This window comes from Hyperoodon ampullatus, assembly GCF_949752795.1.
Source record: "Hyperoodon ampullatus genome assembly, chromosome: 2".
NCBI classification, from domain to species: Eukaryota; Metazoa; Chordata; class Mammalia; order Artiodactyla; family Ziphiidae; genus Hyperoodon; species Hyperoodon ampullatus.
Window position 1 is genome coordinate 184,237,209 of NC_136915.1, and position 25,530 is coordinate 184,262,738.

The following is a 25,530-nucleotide window of genomic DNA, read 5'->3' on the forward strand; positions in this document are numbered from 1 at the left end:
TTCAAGTTGGAATACCAAATGACAGAAGGAGATAGGGTCAGTAACTACCTAGATGGTTCCCACATTTTTCAACAGCCAGGTGATGATCTGTGGGCAGGATGCACAGAAAGAAGAGAGGAAAATCAGGGAAACGTTGTATTTTTTCCTCTGTGAAGTGATACTAGGAAGTTCTCAGAAAAAGAACCAGAGAACATGCATCAGATGATAAAGAAGCAAAAACTGCTTTTTAATTTTCTGATGGGAGAAACCAACGAGAAGATAGAAATTCCTCCCTTTACCCCAGGAGTTAAAATCATTGCCTATTTATTGGTTCATTTTGTAAATTGAGATCAATGAAATTCTCCGAACAACAGCATGAAATCAATGGGAAAATAGCATATAATTCATGGCCAGTATTGTAAATTATAGTTTGCTTGACAGTAATCGGCGAGGTTTCCATGCACCAGGATGCATTTCCTTGTAACACGTCTCAGGATAATGCCTGTGGATCCATTTCTAATGCATAGTAGAGTCATCTGTTTTTCCCTGTCCACAACTCCCTGTGTTTGATCTTATGCAAATGATGCAATCAAGCAAATGGGAAACAAGATGTTGTTGCTAAGGGGCTCTGACAAACAGTGGCCTTATGTTTTTAGGGTTCCCCCACCCTCCATTTACTGACTCAGATTTGTGTACATACCTGCAATTGTTTGAATCCATTGATCCATTACGCTGCCCTTGAAGGACCTACTCACATCTGTACAGACATATTACCAGTTGCAGTCACGCAGGGAGGAGAGGATTATCATTATATTCCTCTTTGCTTTAAATTTTAAATTGGTGGTTTTGTTTATGGCTTCGCTCCCAAAGAATGCCTTAGTCTGCTTCCCCTGGAACTTTTTCACTTTTTTCATTGATTCTTTTTTTAAAAATCCCCCATTCCATTTGTTGCTTTTTCACACAGCTACTCTTTTCCCCCCCCTGATGCTGTCTCCTTTTTTCTTTCTCTAATTCTTTTTTCCCTCATCCTCACCATCTCCTCCCATTTCACCAAGGATTTCCCAACCACATCACCTGGGCAGCTTCTTCTACCATGTGTCATGTTAGGTTCTAGCTCCTTCTTTTTTTTCGTCCCTCATCATACAAAGTACACTAGTGACACTTCATCTTCTTATGGAAATACATTGAGAATAATCTACTTTGGGGTGGACAGGGCAAGCATAAAAATGACTGGAAGGTCAAAAAAGCTGTTTTATCAGACTGGCTCTCTTTGTACTATTGAGTTGATATGTTTTAAATTTTCAGAATCAACAGAAAAGCCTCAGCTCCTATTGTAGCAAAGACATAGCAATCATCTTTCCCAAACCAGATATATGACCTAACAAATTATTTTGTGTGTGAGAATTAATATATCTTTAAAAAATGGAGAAAATGTTAATTCTGCATAGGTTTGAAAATCTTGGCTGTATGGTCATCATAGCCATAAATGAAGTGCCAGTTGAGCATGGAGGCTTTATAAATCTCAGTTGATAAGACATCTACCTATATAGCTCTATTTCTGTGAATATATGTATATTTATTTCTATAGCTTGAGTTAATATCTGACTTACTCCCATACAATTAGTAGCAAATGAACCACAATCACTCTCAGGGGGTCCCCTCCCCTCCCGTTATGGTGTGAAACCTTCCAGGGTCTTCCATAGTTTCTTGGCATTTAGAGTGTGACCATACATGGCACCTTCCTCCTCTATGCAAAGGGATCACTATTGATATGACCCGCTCAGATCTAGTATATATCTTCATTGCTTCTGTGTCACACCTGGGAAGTTGAAGTCTGCAGTGTTTTCTGTGACACCGCCTGTCTACATACACCAAGGTCTTTACTTTGGCTGGGGTCTGTCTCCACACTGGAACTCTACCTTGGAAACAGGGATCAGAGCCCCTCTTCCCAAGAGCCTGCACATTTATTTCTCCTTCCTTCTATCTTTATTCCATCAATATGGAGAACCTGAGGTGGAGAAGAGGAGGGTCTATGCACTTCTCATTTCTCCCAAACATTATATCTGAACCTCAAACCTTCTCTGTTCCTCTCTGTCCAGGAGGGTTCTCTTTCTGCTTCCTGAGCAGACACATTCTGTTTTATAAAGGAGTTCCTATTTTGTAGATAAATTCTGAGGGTATAATTTGATTGAGGAAAATTTAAATGAGCATTTAAATGAGGGTCGGGGTAGAGAAGAGCAGAAGAAAAAAAGACACAGGTTAGGATGACAACCATATTGATCTTGGCTCCTGTGGTACAGATACCAAGCATGACAGAGGCTCAGAGGAGGAAGTTATCCCTGAGGGCTCCAATTTTAGACCCCACTGGCTCCTCCAGAGAATTGGTCAAACCATGAAAGGAGAAAAATACAAGGTCAATACAATGAAGGGAGAAACAAGGCAACAAGACAGCTACTGCTGAGGAGTGACAAGGATCCATTTCAAATTGGAAAACCTAGAATTATAGTAGCTTCTTTCAGCAGTGCCTCTCAGTCACATCTCAGAGACATGAGAAGTGTTAGAGAAATAAGATGATGAGATTTATCCAGAGCTAGGAATTGGGAAAGCAGATACAGAAGAGGACTGGGGAGGTGGAAACCTCTAGGGACCTAAGAGAGTGGCTTTCAAATGGGTGATCAAAGATCATAGCAAGGAAAATGCAAATATTCGAATACTCTGGAAATAAGAAGATACTAAGAGGCTGTACATTATGTGGTGGCAAAGGAGTGATTGTAGGGATATGACCAGTGGGAGAGGTGGGAATTTAACAATTTGTGGTCAGAGAGGGCATATTTTAGATCAACAATCTTGGAAATAGTTCCAAAGATGATCAAGTAGTGGGTATAACTATGCTGCCTGTTGAATAAATGAAGCAGAAGTGAAGGGCATTACATTTGAGGAAGTTAAAGTGCAGCCAGATCCAGAGATGAGTCATCCTTGAGGATGTTGGACCTGCCAAAAAAGGGATTATGATTGAAAAGAAAACTGAGCCAATGCTGAAGTCATTGAGGAAAGGAGAAGTATGATGACACAGGAAGTGTAATAGAGCATTTGTCAACTAGGTCTTGGGCACACATCTCCTTAAATAATGAATTGATATTGGTAAACTCTGGCTGTCTTTTCTCCATCTAATATATACATGTATATCACAGAATTTGAAAAATATATGTAACCAAAAAACTTAACTGATCTGCATGCCCTCACTTCGAGAAAACCACTGTTAATATATTAAAAAAATTTTTTTCTCCATAATAGATTGTAGGTTTTTAAAATTTTTATTTTATATTGAAGTATAGTTGATTAACAATGTTGTGTTAGTTTCAGGTGTACAGCAAAGTACTTCCGTTATACATATACATGTATCTATTCTTTTTCAAATTCTTTTTCCATTTAGTTTATTACAGAGTATTGAGCAGAGATCCCTGTGCTATACAGTCGGTCCCTGTTCGTTATCTGTTTTAAATACAGCAGTGTGTACATGTCAGTTCCAAACTACTCCCCCACCCTTCTCCCTGGTAACCATAAGTTCATCCTCTAAGTCAGTGAGTCTGTTTCTATTTTGTAAATAAGTTCATTTGTATCATTTTTTTAGATTCAGCATATAAGTAATATCATAGGATATTTGTCCTTGTCTGACTTACTTCACTTAGTATGATAATCTCTAGGTCCATCCATGTAGCTGCAGATGGCACTATTTCATTCTTTTTAATGGCTGAGTAATATTCCATTGCATATATTACCACATCTTCTTTAATATTTTGGTGTATCTCTATCTTCTGGGTTTTTTAATGAAGTATTCATGTTTGAGAATTATGTTTTGGCATTCAAACAAGTACAGCTTTGCCTTTTTCTTGTCTTTTAATAGTGAATCGCCTCCATCTTACAATTACATTGGTCTGACAAATTGTATTCAATAGATTCTTGGAGACTTTTAGATATCACTCTATTTCTGAGAAAATTTGGCAATCTGGGTAAGGGGCATAGATAGAGGTCTCCCTCCGGTCTTGCCCAATTCATTTATTCAACAAGTAAAACTGTACTAATTAGCTCTCATCAATCCTGAAGACATCTTGGTGAACATGATAGAAAATATCTTTCTGAACTCAAAGAGTTTACCTTCCCCTGGGAGGGATATAAAGTCAAGAAATCAATGACAAGGCAATTTCTGACATGTTTTGGTAATAATAATAGGTAACTAAACAAGGTGATATGACAGAGAGTACCTGGGGATGGATTGTGGTGGCCATGCTGTTAGATTATCAAGAAAGACCACTCAGAGGAGGATGAGCCTGAAGGATGAGATAAATTCAGCCAAGTACAAAGAAGGAGAAAACAGATTTTAGTTACAAGAAACAGCACCTGCAAAGGCCTGGAGGTGTGAGATTCCAGTGTTGGAGGAACATGAAGGGACAGAAATGTCCAGTGTATGAGAGGCATGAGAAGTAGGCATTTGTCAAATGAAGTAGGATCTCATTGACCACAAGTATGTTTCATTCTAAGAGCAATAGGTGGCCACTGCAGGGTGTTACTCTGGGGAATCAAAAGATCACTCTGGACTGATGATCTTGCTTCATTCTTCACTGAGAAAACGGAAGCAATTATAAGATAAATCCACACCCACTCCCACCACCATCTTCCTACCTACCAGCATTTGTACCCACATAATCTGCCTTCCCTCCTGTTACCATAAGTTATCTGTCCCTGCTCCTTCTAAGTACAAATTCTCCACTTTCATACTTGGTTCCAGTCTTTCACATGGTCAAGGAAAAAGCTCCAGCAACCCTCTCCTCTTACATCCATGACCAATTCTGCACTCTGTGTTGGGTCATTCCCATCAGCAAACATAATTTTTATCTCATTTAATTATTTAAAAACATCTCCTCTGGACTCTACTCACCTTCCATCTATTGTTTCACTTCTCTGCTTTCTTCTACAACAAAACATCTTGAAAAAGTTGCTTATATTCACTGTCTCTAATTCGTCTTCTCTCATTCCCTCACAAAGCCACTGGAGTCAGGCTTCGACACCCATAACTTCACTGAAACTTCTATCACACAAATACCAGTGACTGCCATATTGCTAAACTTGGTGGTCAATTTTTAGTCCTCCTCTTATTAGACCTATCACCCATAAAACATTTGCTTCATTTGAATTCTAGGATATCATATCTTCATAGCTTACTGATTGCTTTTTCTCTGTCTCCTTGGTTGATTTCTGCTTTTTTCCCCTGACAGCTTAAGGTTGATATCTTAGGATTTGGGTCCTCATACCTTTTCTTTTTCTGTCTGTACTCACTCTATTTGTGTTCTCATCCATTCTAAATGCCATCTATAAGATGATGACTTCCCAAATTACATCTCAAGCCATGACTTCTTAAAATTCCAAACTTGTATTCAAATTGCCTAATTGACCTCTTCACTTGGTTGTCTAATCAACTTCTCAAACTTGCCATGTCTAAAACATGAATTATTTTAAACTGAAGTATAGTTGATTTACAGTGTTGTGTAAGTTTCAGGTGTACAGCACAGTGATTCAGTTAAATATATATATATATATATTTATTTATTCAGATTCTTTTCCCTTGTAGGTTATTATAAAATATTGAGTATAGTTCCCTGTGCTATACAGTAGGTCCTTGTCGGTTGTCTATTTTATACATAGTAGTGTGTATATGTTAATCCCAAACTCCTAATTTATCCCTCCCCACCTTTCCCGTTTGGTAACAATAAGCTGGTTTTCTGTGTCTGCAAGTTTATTTTTGTTTTGTAAATAAGTTCATTTGTATCATTTGTTTATATTCCTCATATAAGCAATATCATATGACATTTATCTTTGTCTGTCTTACTTCACTTAGTATGATAATCTCTAAGTCTATCCATGTTGCTGCAAATGGCATTATTTCATTCTTTTTTATGGCTGAGTAATATTCTACTATATATATATGTGTGTGTGTGTGTGTGTGTGTATATGTATATATGCATATATATATATACACACACACATACATACACATATCACATCTTCTTTATCCATTCGTCTGTCAGTGGAGATTTATGTTGCTTCCGTGTCTTGGCTATTGAAAATAATGCTGCAATGAACATTGGGGTGCATGTATCTTTTCAAATTAGAATTTTCTCCTGATGTATGCCCAGGAGTGGGATTGCAGGATCATATGGTAGTTCTATTTTTAGTTTTTTCAGGAACCTACATACTGTTCTCCATAGTGGTTGCACCAATTTACATTCCCACCAACAGTGTGGGAGGGGTTCTTTTTCTCCACACCCTCTCCAGCATTTATTATTTGTAGACTTTTTGACAATGGCCATTCTGACCGGTGTGAGATGACACCTCATTGTAGTTTCGATTTGCATTTCTCTAATAATTAGCAATGTTGAGCATTTTTTTCATGTGCCTGTTGGCCATCTATATGTCTTCTTTGGAGAAATGTCTATTTAGATCTTCTGCCCATTTTTTGATTGGGTTGTTTGTTTGTTTGATACTGAGCTGTATGTGCTGTTTGTATATTTTGGAAATTATTTCCTTGTCAATTGCATCATTTGCAAATATTTTCTCCCATTCTGTAGGTTGTCTTTTCATTTTGTTTATGGTGTCCTTTGCTGTGCAAAAGCATTTAAGTTTAATTAGGTCTCATTTGTTTATTTTTGTTTTTATTTTCAGTACTCTAGGAGAAAGGTCCAAAAAGATATTGCTGCAATTTCTGTCAAAGACTGTACTGCCTATGTTTTCCTCTTGGTGTTTGGTAGTATTTGGTCTTACATTTAGATCGTTCATCCATTTTGAGTTTATTTTTGTATATGGTGTTAGAGAATGTTCTAATTTCATTCTTTTACATGTAGCTGTCCAGTTTTTCTAGCACTGCTTATTGAAGAGACTGTCTTTTCTCCGTTGTATATTCTTGCCTCCTTTGTCATAGATTAATTGACCATAGGTGTGTAGGTTTGTTTCTGGGCTTTCTGTCCTGTTCCATTGATCTATGTGTCTCTTTTTATGCCAGTACCATACTGTTTTTGATTACTGTGGCTTTGTAGTATAGTCTGAAGTCAGTAAGCCTGATTCCTTCAGCGCTTTAAAACATGACTTTTTAATCTTCCCCTTCAAAACCTGTTTTGTATTTGATCTTCAACCCAATAAATGGTTACTTTGTCCTTGCCTTTGCTCAATCCACAGACTTGGAGTCAACTTTGGCTCTTCTTTCTTGCCCTCTACCTACAATGCACTGAGGAATCTTAATACCTTTGCCTTTAAAACATATCCAGAGATCCTCTTGAAGTGATGTTAGCAAAATGGTGGCACAGGGATTTCTTGCCTTTCCCCCTGCAAGAAATATCACAACTATCCACACACAGAAAAACCTTCATAAGAGCCACGGATTCCAGGTTAGGGGTTACAGCACATGGGTGAAGCACAGAAATAAGAAAGATGCATTGGGGAGGGTAAGAAAGATAGATTCACATTATCCCCATCCCTCCTCCCCCAAGCCCAAGCAGCCCAGCATGGAGAGAGACACTCTTCCCATGGGAGAAGGAGAGTAAAGTGAGCACCTGACTTCACCACAGATCCTAGATCTGGTCTGTCCCAGCACCAGGCTGACTCCTAAGGCCCGCTCCATGTGTACTCCCATGAATCCAGGCCCCTGATTTACCCTGCACCTTGTGGCTCCAGTAGCCCCAAGCAGGTTTTGTAGCACTAGGCAGTTTCCACAACACCAGGTTCCTAGCAGGCCCATGCAAACCCAAGGCCCCAGCTCAACCCTGCACCAGGCTCCAGTGGCCCCAGGTGACTCCTCCAGTTCCAGATGTCTTCCCTAGCTCCAGGCTCTCAGCAGTCCAACAGGAAACCAGGCCACTGGCCCACCCATATGCTAGCCAGCTCCAGTGGTCCCAAGCAGATCCTGTCTACCAGGCCCAGCCTTTACAGCCCCAGTTTTAAGTCCAGCTCCAGCACACATACCCAGGCCCTTGGCCTGACCATGTGCAAAACCAGCTCCCAACAACTACAAGCCAGCTCCTGAGGCCCCAGGTCACAGGCTGATTCATGTAGTTCCAGGTCCAGGCTTGCCCTAGCTCCAAGCCAGCCCTCATGCCATCAGGCTCCAGGTCTGCTCTCACAATACCAGGCTCGTGGAATATCCAAATATTGGATCAGCTGCTACAGACCCAGATGATGGGCCCACCCAGTAGTTCATGGCACCTGGTTGGCCCCCTGGAACCAGGATCCATGTCAGCTCACATAGATACAGGTCCCAGGGCCATCACCACAGACTCAAGTGCCAGGCCTGCCCCAGTGGATCCAGGCATTAGGCTGGTCCTAGGTAATCAAGAGATGCCTACTTCCTTCAATGAGCAGACACCATGATCCATAAGGATCATGAATAATCAAGGAAATACAGCACCACCAAAGAAAACTAATAAAACTCTAATGACTAACCCTAAACAAATGGAGATCTATGAACTGTCTGACAAAGAGTTCAGGATAATCCGCTTAAGGAAATAGAATGATCTACAAGAAAACAAAGATAGAAAACTAAATGAAATTAGATAAACAGAATAGAAAGCTCAGCAAAGAAATAGAAATCATTAAAACAACAACAGCAACAACAACAACAAATGAACAGAATTCCTAGAGTTGAAGAATGTAATGACTCAACTGAAAAATTCAATAGAGAGATTCAAGAGCAGACTCAACCAAGCAGAAGAATTCATGAACTAGAAGACAGGTCATTTGAAATCATCTAGCCAGAGGAGCAAAAAAGGAATGAAAGAGAGTGAAGAAAGCTTACATGAATTATGGGATACCATTAAAAGAATCAATTTACACATCACTGGAGTCCTAGAAAGAGAAGAGAGGGAGAAAGGGGCAGAAAGCTTATTAAAAGAAATGACAGCTGAGAACATCCCAAATCTGGGGAGAGATTGGAACATAGAAGTTTATGACGGTAATTAGTCACCCCAAGTATTCAATCCAAAATGATTTTCTCCCAGACATTATAAATAAAACTGTCTAAAATCGAAGACAAAGAATTTTAAAAGCAAAAAGAGGAAAAAATTCTCACAAATAAAGGAACTTCCATAGGTCTATCCGTGGATTTCTAAGCAGTAACCTTATAGGTAAAGAGAGAGTTGGATGATATAATCAGAGTGTTGAAAGAAAAATAAAATGCTGACCAAGAATATTTTTGCCAGCACAGTTGTCTTTCTGGAATGAAGGGCACAAAAACTTTCACAAACAAACAGAAACTGGAGTTGATCACCACTAGACCTGCCTTATAAGAAATGATGAAAGGAGTTCTTCAAGTTGAAATGAAAAAATGCTAGCTAGTAACATGAAAATATATAAAAATATAAAACATACTGTTATAGGTGAATACATAGTCAAATTGAGAATACCCTAATACTGTGAAATGGTGGTGCATTAATCATTTAACCCTAATATAAAGGTTTAAATACCAAAAGTTTAAAAAATAACTATAGTTACAATAATTTTTTATACAATATTTATACAATTTTAAATTGTATTTTATACAATTTTAAACAATATAAAAGAGGTAAATTGAGACATCAAAAACATAAAATATGGATGGGTAAAAAAAGGGTAGAGTTTTTGTATGTGATTGAAGTTAACTTGTTATTAACTTAAAAGAGACTGTCATGAGATGTCTTATGTAAGCCTCATGGTAACTACAAAGCAAAAATACACAAGTAGATACACAATACTTAAGGAGAAGAGAATCAAAGAATACCACTGTAGAAAATCACTAACTCCCAAAGAAAGGCAGCAAAAGGGGAAGGAAGGAATAAGGGAACTATAAAACAGCCAGAAAACAGTTAATAAGATAGTATTAGTAAGTCTTTACCTATCAATAATTAACTGTAAATGGAATAGAGTGGCTGAATGGATTAAAAACCAAGATCCTACTATATGCTGCCTACAAGGGATTCACTTCAGCTTTAAGGATACACATCGATACACATAGAGTGAAAGTGAAGGGATGGAAAAAGGTATTCCATGCAAATGGAAATCTAAAGACAGCAGGAATAGCTATCAGACAGTATCAAACAATACCAGACAAATAATATCAATATCAGACAAAATAGACTTTAAGTCAAAAACAGTAACAAGAGACAAGGTCTGGTACACAATGACAAAGGGTCAATCCATCAACAGAATATAACAATTATAAATAAATATGCACCCAACATAAGAGCACATAAATATATTAAGCAAATACTAACAGATCTGAAGGGAGAAATAGACAATAGTACAATAATAGTAAAGGACTGCAATAATCCACTTTCAACAATGGATACATCAGCTAGACAGAAAATCAAAAGAAAAATATTGGACATGCACTTCACTTTAAACCAAATAAACCAAATAGACATATCCAGAACATTCCACCCAACAGCAGCAGAATATATATTCTTATTGAGTGCACATTCTCCTGGATAGAGCATATGTTATGTCACAAAACAAGCCTTAGAAGATGTAAGAAGACTGAAATCATACCAAATATCCTTTCTCTCCAAAATGGTATGAATCTAGAAATCAATAACAGGAGAAAAACTGAAAAATTCACAAGTGTTTGGAAATTAAACAATACACTCCTGAACAACCAATGAGTCAAAGAAGAAATCAAAAGGGAAATCAAATAAAATCTCAAAACTGATGAAAATGAAAATACATCTACCAAAATTTATGGGATGCAGCAAAAGCAGTTCTGAAAAGGAAGTTTATAGTGATAAATGCCTACATTAAGAAAAAAGAACTATCATAAATAAACAACCTCCCTTGACACCTTAAACAACTAGAAAAACAAGGACAAACTAAGCCCGAAGTTAGCAGAAGGAAGGAAAGATAAAAGATTAGAGCATAAATAAATAAATTAATTTAATTAAATTAAATTAAGATTAAAAAACAGTAGAAAAGATCAACAAAACCTAGAGCTGGTTTTATGAAAAGAGAAACAAAATTGACACACTTTTAGCTAGACTAACTAATTTAAAAAAAGAAGAAATATCAGAAGTGAAAGAGGAGATATTACAAGTGATACCACAGAAATGTAAAGGATCATAAGAGACTACTATAAACAATTATACACCAACAAATTGGACATCTTAGAAGAAATAGATGAAACATATAACTTACAAACATATAATTTACCAAGACTGAATCATGAAGAAACAGAAGATTTGAACAGACCCATTACTAGTAAGAAGATTGAAACAGTAATCAAAAACCTTGCAATAAAGAGAAGCTCAGGGCCAGATGATTTTCCTGGTGAATTCTACATTTAGAGAAGAATTAACACCAGTCTTTCTCAAACTCTTCCAAAAATTGAAGAGACGGGAACACTCCCAAGCTCATTTTACAAGACCAGCATTACCTTGATACCAAAGCCAAATAAGGACACTACAGGAAAAGAAAATTATAGGCCAATACTCCTGATGTATAGATGCAAAATTTTTCAACAGAAGAGTAGAAAGCCAAATTCAACAGCACATTAAAAGAATCATACAGCATGATCAAGTGGGATTGATCCCTGGGATTCAAAGATAGTTCAAAATATATGCAAATCAATAAATGTTATACACCACATTAATAAAATAAAAAATAAAAATCATATGATCATCTCAATAGATGCAAAAACATTTTGGCAAAATTCAACAAGACAAAAACTGTCAACAAATTGGGTATAGAAGATATATTCCTTAACATAATAAAGGCTAGATATGACAGATTCAAGACTAACATCATACTCCATGGTGAAAAGTGAAAACATTTCCTCTAAGATCATAACAAGACAAAGATGCACACTGTCACCACTTTTATTCAACATAGTACTGGAAGTCTTAGCCAAAGAAATCAAGCAAGAAAAATAAATAAAAGGCATCTTAGAAAGCAAAAAGTAAAATTGTCTATGTTTAAAGACGACATGCTATTATATGTAGAAAATCCTGAAGATGCCACCAAAAAACTATTAGAACTAGTAAATGAATTCAATAAAGTTGCATGATACAAAATCAGTATACAAAATGCAGTTGCGTTTTTATACACTAAGAATGTTTTTGCTCTTTGCTCACTATAATCTATACCCAGCACCCAGAGTGATATTCACGAAATCTATATCTGACTGCTCTGTTCAAAATCTTCTCGTGGCTTCCTAAGAAGGTTATCTCAGATTAAAACCCAAAATCCATACAAAGACCTATAAGGCTCATGTGATCTGGTCCCTTATTAATTGTCGGATGACGTCTCTTCTTTCTGCCTCTGCTCCAGCCTCACTTGGCCTCCTTGCCATGTCCATTCTGGGGATGTTCCTCCTTTCAAGTCTTTGCTCAGTTTGTTTCCTCTCCTGGAATGGTCCTTTGCTTAAAATCCCCACAACTTTTACCCTCACTCCTTCCAAGTCTTTGCCAAAAATATCATCTTGCTGCTGTGGCCTCCACTGTTTCTTGCCTTTCTTTTTCTTTCAGTTTTATTGACATATAATTGATATACAGGACTTCATGAGTTTAAGGTATACAGCATAATGGTGTGACTTACATGTATTGCAAAATGATGATGACAATAAATTTAGTTAACCCCGCTGACTCTTGCCTTTAAAATTACTGAACACTCCTGATTCTTCTCTCTCTGTTCTTTGTTTTCTGTGGCACTTTTCATATTTTATAGCAGGAACAGCCTTAAACCCTAGTCAACATTCAATTTAAAGCCATTTTTTTTATTGGAGTATAATTGCTTTACAATGTTGTGTTAGTTTCTACTGTACAATGAAGTGAATCTGCTATGTGTATACATATATCCCCACCCTCTTGGACCTCCCTCCCACCCCACCCCATCCCACCCATGTAGGTTGTCACAGAGCACCGAGCTGAGCTTCCTGTGCTTTATAGGTGTTCCTACTAGCTATCTATTTTACACATGGTAGTGTATATATGTCACTCCTAAACTCCAGTTCATCCCACCCTCCCCTTCTCCCCCCACGTCCACATGTCTGTTCTCTACGTCTGCATCTCTATTCCTGCCCTGGAAGTAGGTTCATCTGTACCATTTTTCTAGATTCCACATATATGCATTAATATATGATATTTGTTTTTCTCTTTCTGGCTTACTTCACTCTGTATCTCTGAAAATGCAACAACTTGCTCACCCACAAGTAGTCTGGGGTAAACCCTAACTATGAATGGAGGACTTGACAAGATTTGGTATTTTCTACTTCAATCCTGGGTCACCAGTCATACTGGCTTTCTCTAGCAACATGACCCTTCTAAGCATGCTCACTTCCTCATCTTGGTCTTCCCCAGTCCTGACTGTCATATCCATGGATGCTTCCCAATCTATGGAGGAGCTTATTTTGTCAGAGTAGAATCCCGGCACAGACAGTAATCCTGGAACTAATACAGGAAGATACTCCCATCCTGGGTGAGTTTAGGAGTAGATATTCTGCGTGAGTTTAGGAGTTCCTTGATTAAGGTCACCTTCAAAGCCTGGAGGCTGTAGTGTAAAAGAGAATGGGGCATTCTATGATAAGGAGATACTTGATATGGTGATACTAGGATGATGCCTTCTGACCCCACCAGCTCAAGATAACTAAGGACTCCCAGATACACAAGTCTGTCCCAGCAAACACATACAAGTAAGGCTCAGGCCACCTTTGAACGCTATGACTTCTTCACCACCTGCAAATTAGGTAGCCAAATCCCTGCCTCCACAAGCTAGAATGTAAGAAAGCAAGAAAACTGCCCACCACAAAGAGTTCACTGGCAAAAGAGTATTGTAGCATCCAGTCAGGTTTGCAGCTGACCAAGACACTCTGGTATGGCTGGGAGAGATTCTCATGTAAAATATTCCAAAGTCCCTTGGAATCAGCCCCATGGAATACAATTTCTTGCTGGGGCATGTCCTTTCAGAGAAGATTGTTGTATTTTCATGTTCAAATACTACAGCTTTTCCCTAGTTGCACTGACTTACCCACCTGGGATTCCCCCTTTCCTCTAGGCTCTGTGTTCTCCTTGGTTTTGCTCCTGAAACTGGCCTTTGAGTCAAATCCCCAGCTTCCCTTTCTCAGGAATGCAAGGAAATCGGACAAGTGGGAGGGACGAGAGGCTGAGGTCACCAAGTTCCTGAGAATCAGAAGGAGAAGATGACGAAAACAGGGAAATGGCAGATATAATATGTTAGCATATTAACACATTATAGTTTTGGCCAAGATTGGACCTGCTAGTAGGACATGTTTTGTGCCTGAAGTTATCCCACAGTAAATAATAGTTTACTCTCTTTGTAGCATCTGAGGCCACTGTTCTCATGATTTTTAACTTTATAAGTTTCATAGACTGTTTCTCCAAATGAAAGTACCCCAGTTTTGTCTGATTTGTGCACACATGGTGTAGCTGTTCCTGCTGTCTCTCAGAAGTCCCTGGCAAGCCCAAAGTTTTAACACCAACTTCAAAGTGTCCTTATAACTTATCTTCTGACCCCATTGCCTGAGGGTGCCCCCCCTTAACTTGATACCATCAAGTACTTGTAGGATAAAGTTGTGAAGCAAACAAGCCTTAATCAAAAGCATTGCAAGTCTCTTCTTGATAATCACCTTTTGTTCTAGAGTAACTATATTTAGTGTAAAAAAAATGTTTTTGCCTTTCTTCTGATGGCCTACATGTTTAACCAATTGATTATACTTTGCATGAAAATCAAAGTGTTTTCTTCCCAGTTTACTTTTGCTGTCAGTACAATGCAGTATCTATTTCCCTGAATTAGGCTGCATTTCATTCATCTTTTAAACATGAAATTGTAATGGTTCAAGGTTAATGATCTTTAAAGAAGATGTGTTGCTTACATTGTAACTGCCTTATTTCAAAAGTATTCCATAAAATAATGATTATTTCTAGTAGTATAAAAATGTAACTGATGTTTAAATCTTGGTAAAGTTGACTGAACTTTGCTTAGATTCATTCAACAAACTAATTATTGTGCACCTTTATAAAAGAAGTGTTTGGGGTATTTTAGAATTAAATTAGTAAATTACAGATTAGCTTCTTTTAATGCAAGGGAATATGGCATCCATTAGAAAGGCAGATAGGTATAAAGTACCAGGGAAGTTCAGGGGAGGGAGAGATTATTGCTGGCTAGGGTACTAGCCCACTCTCTTGATCAACTATACCTAGCTCAACTATATCTAGATCATCTCATTCATTATTTCTTTCTTCATTTATTCAAACATATATTCGAACCTACAACGCGCCAGACATTGTGCTAGATATTGAGGATGCAAAATGAATATAGCACCATTGCTTCCTTTACAGTGTCCAGTCTGATGGATCAGTAGTCATGGAAACAAATCATTATGACACAGTGTTGTAAGCGCTATGCCAAAAGCATGTGCAAAACCCTGGGAGACAGAGGAGAGGATGATAGCTCCACCTTGTGCCAGGGACCACGGCCCAGTGCGTTTGGGAAATCTTAAGAAAGAAATTGTCATTTGCACTGAGCCTGGACAATTTGAAGGTCACATAATACGAAGTTGGTCAGGTGGACAGGAGAAGAAAAAAATTCAACAAAAGGAATTACAAGAGCAAAGTCACTGTTATAAGCTATCTATTTGCATTTCAAAAGCCAGAACTGTTGTCTTCAAATATGTCTTTAAAATAATTTAAATGTCTCATTTATTTTTTAACAGAGCCCTTGAACTAACTCTAAACTCAGAAAATGATTTACCTGGTCACAGACAATCAAGAAAACAGTCAAATTTGTTAAAAGAAAAAGTTTGTCTCACACTTCTCTATTTACAACTGTCCATAGTATGTTTAAAGGATAAAACAGCCTATATTTTATTGCTATCGATTTGTATGTCTATTGATTCTTATTTTAAACTTTAACAGTTCTAAGAAGTAGGAAAGTAGAGAATAAGTGAGATCTCCTGAATCAAAATTATGATGGTAAATAAATTCTTGTTTCCTCCACCCCCTAGATTTAGAGGCCTTTACACCCCACCAGTTTCTACTCAGTGCTTGCACACATGTGGGATGTACAAACAGTTCCCTGGTCATACTGTACACGGCACAGCTGCCCCCAGACCATGTGGATCCCCCAATTCTGACCGTCCTGGATTCTAGAACTATATCCGTACAGTAAGTAGAAATGTTGTCACTGTCACACACTGGTTCATGCAAGAATCCCAGTGAGTTCAATCAAGGGAAGGGTTTGTGACATAAAATTAATTTTATTGTGATTAAATGCATAGAGGTGATTAGTTCAGTGGTTCTGGGAGCCTTTGATTATCACTTGCCAACTTAATTTCCATTTTGTCTTTATGCAATCAGGCTGAGCTACACATGTATGCAGATTCTGTGCAAACTTCAATAAGGGAAAAACTGACCACTTACTTACCTTGGGCTTTTTATATGTGAGGCATTATTTGCAATGATTTGGAATTAGCGAGCACAATTATATTTCTTCTTTTTGATTATAAACGAAGACTGTCTTGTTCCCCAGCATTTGAAGTCAGAAAGAAGCTTTCACGTATTGGCACGTTCAGATTATTTTTGATATTACTGATCCGTTTCCTAATACTTGGGGTACAAGGTGTATTGCAGTACTGAATTAAAACTCAATAGACCTCTCTTCCCACTAGTTAATACTTGTTTACTTTCATCGCTCTTGGTCTCTGTTTTCTCATTGGTAAAAGAGTTTGAACTGAAGAAATTATGATATTCATTCAAGCTGAAAAACACTGTGATTATATCTCATTGTTCCAGGTCTATACTCTTCCATTGGCTTTCAGAGAGTCCCAAGCTGAGCCCACTTTATTTACCTTAAAAGATTTCCCACTATGATAATTATTTCTCAATTTACCAATTTCTCTCTGTTCCATGACTTGTCCTGCTCATTCCCCCTGACACTTTGTAACCCTCATCTGGAATACCCTCTATTTTTTCCTTCAGCCTACCAATTCCCATGCATCTATCAAGTATACAATCATATGTATCCAGGTAGTGTGTCACCTCATTCAAGAAGTCTTATTTGAGTACTTCAGCCTTTCCAATCTCAGCTTTTCTTCTATAGTTGCATATTACCTCTATGTTAGATTGCTGCATTTTTCAAGACAATTATGACTTGAAAATTATGCAATTATCTCTCCCTCTCATTTCTCAGAAGTTCTCAGTACTTTTCCCAATTTTTGTTCTATGGCTTAAGCTCAAAATCAAGTGCTCACTCATATATTTTTGTATTATTAGCTAATTAAAAACATAAATAACTAGAGAGCAGGTACTATGTCATATTTTTATACCACTCAGAATAGACATTTAATGAGTACTTGGGTTTTTTTAAGTGAATCACTTTTGAGCTCTCAGTGTGTTTCTTTGCAGTGGCATAAATCCAAGTTCATATGTGTCCTTTAAAGACTCCTGCACATTTCAGATTGGACTTGAATGTATGATGATAATAATGCTATATTTTTTCATTCCCAGGTGGAAACAACCAAGAAAAGTAAATGGAATTCTGGAGCGCTATATACTATATATTTCAAATCACACGCATGATTTTACAATTTGGGATGTCATCTATAATAGTACAGAACTTTTTCAGGATCATGTGCTACAGTACCTTTTCCCTGGTAATAAATACTTCATCAAGCTGGGAGTAAGTTCACTTTACTTTTATCAGTTTCTCTGTCCCCATCATTCCCCTGCTGCTTCCCTTTCTTTTGTCTCATCTTCTCTCCATGCCTCACTTAAAAAAAAAATACAAAATTCTCTTGTATTGCTATTTACACTGAAAACTCACTTCAAATACAAAGTGAAAATTCTGCTGATCTAGTACCTACATATTTATTTTATATTATGCAAAACAATAGAATAACCATCTGAATCAGTAGATTTTTCCAAATCTAATTTGGGATTATCAGAAATTATTTCTTTTTTATTGTTTGTAGAATGTCATAATTGTTGAGGGCTTTTTAGAAAATGCTTGGATTAATAAGGTTATTTCCCCATGGGGCTTGTATTCATTTGAAAAGCAATGTGCAGTATGAAAATGTAGGTCTTATATTTCTAAATGAAGGTTTAAATGACCCCCAAATATTCTTGATTATTATTATATTCTGGTTTACATTACACTTCTGTCTCAAAAGAACAGTCACTTAATAAAACCCTAGAATCAACACAGTTTAGACAGGCGATAGCATTTTTTAATGCAAAATAGCACTTTTACACAAAGGTCTTTTAAAAGACCTTGATATTACTGTGGAATTTATACTCAGTAGTTCCTTTTGTTTTTTGATGAAATATAATCTTTTTTAAGTTTAATAGCACATCTGAAAATAACTGAATATAAACATGAGATTGTCCCTATTTGTTTTAAACACACTCTTCATTTTATAGCAATACCTATATAAGGATATTTGCTTTGATAAATGCCATAGAAAATATTCTGCTCTTGATTATGAATAAATTTACATTTATGTAGACACTGTGTATGCATTCATTTCACTTAACATGCTCTTGAATGCTCTAAATATTATACCACAAGGAAATAAACTACATTCAACTGTTGCTGTCTGACCTGACACCATAAAACAAGGGCAATCAGACAATGTTAAAAATCCTGTCCAGACCTGGCTTCATGTGCCTAGGTGTTCAGCACGCAGATTGGTTTCTGAATCAGCGATTGGATTACTTAGCTTTATTACCCAAGATATAAGAAGTGTATTAACTTGATTTTCAAAAGCTAATACAGAAATCCACACTATTTTCAAAACAGTGGTGATAGCAAAATCAGAAAAGTCCCTATGGTTTAGAAGCAACTAAAATTAAACAGAAATTGTGTTGCTCTTGGTTTTGATTCGAAGGAAGCAAAGGATAGGAAACAAATTTCTACTTCCAAGGCAATTTTTAGGGTATTCTGCGCAGTCAATGAAAATCCACCTGAATCTCCTATGTTTTATAAATCTGTAATACCTTGAAAAATAAATACCACTAGATTAAGAGTCTGCTGTCTTGAGTTTTAATTCAGATTTTGCCACTAACTGAATGACCTAAGACAAATTCACTTAAGTGCACTGAGTCTTAGGTTCTTTAAGCCTAAAAGTAAGACTTTGAATTAAATGATTTTTAATGTCTCTTTGAGCCCTAAAATTCTATGATGCTAAAAAGATGACCCCAAATAATATTTTGTGAAGTCAGATGAGACCTGTCAGCCACTGAATGATGTTGGTGCAAGATGTCATAAAGACCTGGAAGTCTTTGCCCTAACTCTTGTTAGAGAAGTAAATTTGCTCATATTATTTTTGATTTCACTGTTTTTGTTAGGGCAGAAAATGCACTGATACATCTTCAGGAAGTATTCAACTAAAAGGTTTTTTTACTTTAACTCTGTTAACCCATAAATTTAATGAACCAGAACATTTTAGGTTCATCTTGGTTAATTGAGAAACTCGTGTATATTTACAGTTTCAACATAATACCTGGCTTTCAAGGTCATGAGATTAATAGGTGGAGATCAGGTTCTCAGCCAAGTGGAGTTGCCCCTTAGCATGCTGACTAAATGCTAAGAAACAAAACATACAGATAACAAAGCATTTAGGCAGGCATTAGAGAAAAATACATGGGGATTCCATATGATTTACTCCAGACTGGAGCAGGTATATTACTTCATGTGGTTTCGTGTCATTTCCCCTGTTGCCTGGATTAGAAACTCCTAAAGGGTCGAGACTGCATATATTGGCAGAGTTAAACAAGGTGTCTGGAAACTGGAAGCTCGCAAACAGTTCTTGAAAGAATGAATGAATGAGTGAACACTGAGTACACTTATTTCATAAAGGATCTGAGACTTCTGATGTGAATCAAATAACTTGCTGTAAAATGTCAGAGTTAGGGACTGTGTGGTTCAAAATACAAGCTCTTTCTCCTAGAAGAAACAGTATAATATTTTGTTCCACTCAACAAATGGTATTGCAAAGTGTGGTAGCTCCTGGTAAAGATAATAAGCCAGCAATTAAATAAGGAAGCTTGTAAGACAGGTATCGAGATATGTATAGTTTGATAATATTCATATTACTGCTAGACATTTGCCTCTCGATGAATGTTAAGTATATTTCCTGGAAAGCTTCTTGGAAATGATGAGCTTTAAATTTTCTAAAGATCATTTCTAGATAACATGGCCTTGTTCTTTTTCTTCATACTTTAAAAATATGCTGCGTTCTTAACATCATCAGACGCTACTTATCTGAAAACAACCTGTTAGAAAAGAGAATGCTAGTTTTAGATGTTCTTGATAGTCATGATTTCAAAAATAATTGCTACGCTTTTATTAGTTATGCATTTTACTGTACCAAAATTGAATCTCCTATTTGGACCGGTTACTCATCACTTCAGGGTGGTAGTATGACTTCTCAGTTTAAAACAATATATTTGTAATTGATAAAAGCTATAACCAGAAGCAACTTTAAGAACATTTATTTCCTTATTGAAGGAACTAAGATACTCACCCCACTCACCTAGCACCTCTAAATGCGTACAAAAAGAAGGTGGGGAAAAAAGAACAAAATAAAATATCTTGCAGGTAATTCTGTTGTTTCAGCAACCCCTTTGTAAATTCGGGTTCACTTACAAGAAAAATTCTCTCATAAACTCCTTGGATCCTTAAGAGGCTTTTTATCAAGTTGTTAGTTTATGGGTCTTCCATGACACAGCCCAACGAACAGTCCTTCCAAACCAGAGGATGTCTTCATTTATTCCAGAATTCCCCATCCCATAAAATTCTCAAAATTAAGTAAATTTTAATTCACACTCTGTTTTAAAAAATACATAGTGAAATGTCACATAGTGCATACAGTATTTCTCTGGAAGAGATGGCGGGGGGAATTCTTAGGCCACAAATAAGAAAAACAATAGTGACAAAGAGACTATCAGAATTACATCCCGTGTGGTTTGAGTTTCAGCATAACATGCTGCAACATTTTTCCCCTCCTAAGGAAAAAAAGTCTAGGAAATGCCAGTGGATGGATTTATGTCTCTAAGGACTGGAAAATATGCTCCTTGGAGCATTTTCCTTCGATAATTCAGCCGTCTCATACAGCCTCTTTTCCTGCCACGTTTTCTGGTGGACTTTTAGCATGTTGGAAATTTTTTTTTTTTTAATTCTTCTGTTTTAACGTCCAGGTAGTTATTTCTTGGGCTAATAGCAACATGTCCTAGGGCTTCGAATCAGGAGCTCAATTGATTTCTCCTCATTTGCCAAGATTCTGTTCTCAGGAGGAATATGGTTTATCTCTTATAGAGATATGCACATGCCACAGCTGAGCATTAGAGGAAACCCGCAGAGGTTAATTAGGTCCCCAATCTTAATGCAGTTTCATGCCCAGGCCACAGTTTAGCCCATCTGAAACTTGCTTACGCTGAGAAATTATCCTGAAGACATGGGTTACTGTTGTCTTCTTACAATAAGAGGTAAAATTGATCTCCGTGTCTACTGACCATTTATTGTTACTTACACTTAGAGCGAAGAATTTGCAGCTATTTTGAAGCAACTTTACAAGTAGTATACTTCAGTATAAGAAAATACCTTTAAAATCAGTCAGCTTTCTTCTATCTTTAGGAAAAAGAATACTAACTGCTTTAAGTATCAAAAGGTCATTCCTTCAGTATCAAACTGGAAAGCTTGGTAAAGGCCCGAGAAAATAGAGAGGGCTTTTGGTTTTTTACTATTAGTCATATCTACCTTCCATGAAAACGAACTGAATAACTGCCTGCTTTTTACATTGTCCTATGATTTTGCTTCATTTTCTTAATGCTCGTGGTAAAATGTAGTGCTTTTTGAAAGATTTTTACATTTTATTGTGTAAATTACAGTTGTAACTTAAAGAGGTACTGAAAGCTTTAGCGTAGTTTTCAAATAGCTGCGTTATATAAAGACATAATTGCTAATATTTACTAGCAGACATAGGCTGGAAAAACTGTGTGGATGTCTCAATTTCCTGGAGAAGTGCTTATCTCGTATGTTAGGTAGGGATGATATTTTCCTCATATACTGAAACATTTATTTGGAATTGTTGGCAGTTTATGATGAAAATGTACACAGAAGTTTTTGAATATCCTTAATATCCATGAATCCATTTCTGGAATTAGTAGTACCTCCCTCCTTTGGGAATTTGGGGGTTCTGTGAGCATTTTAAGTTTGTTGGCCATGTATTGAAGCTCAGTTCCTCCGGCACGTAAGTAAATGACTTGACCCTTAAAGCCAATAAACATTCACTCAACAACTGCTTTGTTGTCAATTTATGAAAAATATTGTTTTATTCCATTTCACATTGTGTTCTACTTTAAACGTATTGCTCACGCTACAGTAAGTTGAAAGCGATTATATTTTCTGTGCTCTTTTTTTTTTCTAGAAATCACTTGTTTTGTCCTGAAGTAGTCTTCAATCTCTAGTACTTTTCTCATATGGTGTACACAGGTGTGTGTGTGTGTATGTGTGTGTGTGTGTGTGTGTGTTTAATTCATTCTAAGAACCTTTGTGTGAGGATAATTTCATCATGGCTATTCACACAGTCAATATATGCCCCATCTCTAGGCTCTAACTTAGGATGTATTCATAATCCATACATTCTTTCATTCTGGGTTATTGCTTGATTGTTGGAGATGGAGGTCTCATGTCTTAAAAAGCAAACAGATTAAATGTCAAACCTCAGCAATGAAACAAATTTATTTGGGGGTGGGAGGTTAAAAAAGGGAGCATTATTTTAAAGGATCTGGGCCTCTTTATGGCGAACTCTCTTTCTTCAATGCTCATCTAAACTTTGGGGCCCCAAAGTGAAATGTGCCCTTTTTGTCTCTCTGTCCAGGCTTGCACCGGGGGTGGATGCACAGTGAGTGAGGCCAGCCAGGCCCTGACTGAGGAGAGGGCCCCCGAAGGCGTGCCAGCCCCCAAAGTGCACCCGGATTCACCTCACTCCTTTAACATCTCCTGGACTGAGCCTGAATATCCAAATGGTAAGTGAACTCTTTTAGCCTCAAGTTAAAAAGATGATTAGCAAAGGTAAATTAATATTCTAAATGGCAGCTTATATGTGGTGCTTAATTTTTAATGATCATTTTAGCACATAAAATACCTGAGATAGTATCATTGTCTGTAGTTTAGGACATTGTGGTTTTTAGGTTAACATACAATTTTGGTGGCTCAAAAGTGCTCCCTTTTGATAGTTCTTATGTACTGCATCTTATGGTTTAATATGCTCTGGGAGAGGTGAAGAGAACAAACCAGGATTCCCAAAGAATGGCCTTGTGAGAGTGACATATTTTCAGTGACTTTTTGTTTTGGACTGTTATTCATTCCTTCTTAGAGAAGTAGGGAGATAGAAAGTTCATGCACATACTGTATTTCAAACTGCTTTTGCTTTAATAAGTTTATCTTAAAAGGGACCATTTGGAACTCTGTATTTTTAATATGTTATTTATAAATAGTTCAGCATGCATACATTAAATATATACATTTCTTCTTGTTTAACTTGAAAAGGATTGTATATATTTCTAAGTGATATGCGTATATTTCACATATATATGTGTATATATACACATATATATATATGTCTTTGAATAGTTTAGAGAGTTCGGTTAGCCAGTTAAAGTTTGCTAAAATAAAATCTTATAAAGAATTTGTAGTAACTTGGGATAGAAATTGCTGTATTCATTTACTGGAAATATCTTTAAGTTCCATATAGCATAGTGTCATTTTTCCACACTGGTCAAGCTTACATCACATCAAATTTTATTCCTCTTTAAGACAAATATCGAGAAGACTTTTAATATCGTAGAAACTGTTTTAGGTAACTCATTGCTGAACATTGAAATGGCCTCTTTTAGCATAGCCAGAAAGAATGAAAGGAGAAGAATTACAATTTATTAGTTTGTCTTATGTTTACTATGATATTAATTACTCCAGTCATCTCATTTTAATTAAACTTTTGGCAAATGCATGAGATATATTTGAGGTAAGGGAGAGAGATCTAATAATTACAGTGAGTGATTATCTCTGCTATTGAAGTTATCCCTGAACTATTACAAATTTCCTAGTAAAAAATAAATAGATAGCTATTTGATACTTAAACAGTCAACAATCTTGTCATACTTTGTGCTCCACAAAGAAACCTAGTCTGCAGGTGGCAATGAAAATGCGAATGATTTATTCCAGTTGGATTGCTCTTAACTGCTGTTACATGATTTTAGTAGACATTTCCCTTCATCCTAATCAGTAGTTGTAACTATAACTGCCCCCAGAATCCTAGGTTGACTAAAGAAATACTTTCAACATTTCAAAGAATCTTTGTGTATTATGTGTTATATATTTACAAGCAGCTTTAAAATATATTCATTGAACCATAAGAATTTGGGAGATTTAGAAGATTGGTGTTAACACGATCATTTATTCTAAAGTCTTGTGTTTAATCACATCAGACTTGTCAGCATTTTTACTGTGGGGCAATGGTTAGACATTTTTTAAGTAATAGTTTCATTAAAAAAAAAAATTCTCTTCATTACTTCTCTCTCCACTTTCCTCAGATATTCCAGTGTTCAGTTTCTATCCTCCATTGCCTAGAGGAGGATCTGATCGTTGGATGTTTATCTTGTCACTTCATCTGTTTTCACAGCTCCCACACTTCCCTCTAAAACCCCAAAGAATAAAGTCCAGATTCTTTAGTCAGGCATTCACATCAGCCCCAACTTGTGACTCGATCTGCGTTGACATAGCCTTGTAACACACTTTCCTTTTTAGCCTCCTGAAATACTTATGGCTCGGTGCAGGGTTGAAAAACATGGGTATGGAGTCAAATAGGCCTAGAGTCAAATCTTATCTCTGATGAGCAGTAACTGTGTTACTCTGGAAAATTTACTAAATGCCATGAACCCCAGTTTCCTTGGCTTATAAAATTGGAGTTAACAATCCCTACCGTCTCTCCAAATCTAACTCATTCCTCAGGACTAAATGTTAAGCCTCTTATTTTATGAAATCATTTCACTCTTTCTTGAGTGTAAGTCAAGCTTCCTCTCTTCTCTTGACCATATATCCTCTTCCTATGCCTTCATCATGACACGTACTTCATTCATCCTTGGCCCAAATTTATTTGGGTACATGTCAAACATGCCCACCAGATGCTAAGGACCACAAATCATTCATTTCTCTTTTCCTTCATGGAGCTTAACACAGTGGAGTAGTTTCTGCTGATACCTAATAATACTTAATTTATTTAGTTGTGTCTTGTGAAAATTTCATTCAATCATTAGCGTATATCTTGTAGAGTCCTGACTCTTTTAATGATACCAACAGAGAGGATAGAAGTAGTTACAGGCCAGATCCTGGGATATGTTTGTTTGACATGTATTTGTTTCTGAAATATATTTGTTCAGCTGTGTGGGGTCTGGGACTAGGTGTTTTTTTTTTTTTTTTTTGGAGTTTGGATTTTGCATTTGACTTAAGAATTTTTAATTTTCTCTTCTT

General features: G+C 36.8%; 1 protein-coding gene across 2 annotated transcripts in view; it reads left to right on the top strand.

Moving 5' to 3' along the window:
- The window catches only part of USH2A (usherin), a gene marked incomplete at both ends in the record, with an annotated part of 756,807 nt that overhangs the window by 371,325 nt on the left and 359,952 nt on the right, over positions 1–25,530 (top strand). For both annotated transcript variants that reach the window (XM_079697601.1, XM_079697602.1), the window contains 3 exons: positions 16,007–16,166; positions 17,508–17,679; positions 22,880–23,027. In XM_079697601.1, coding sequence (XP_079553727.1) covers positions 16,007–16,166; positions 17,508–17,679; positions 22,880–23,027 — 480 coding nt within the window. The remainder of the gene's footprint in view (positions 1–16,006; positions 16,167–17,507; positions 17,680–22,879; positions 23,028–25,530) is intronic.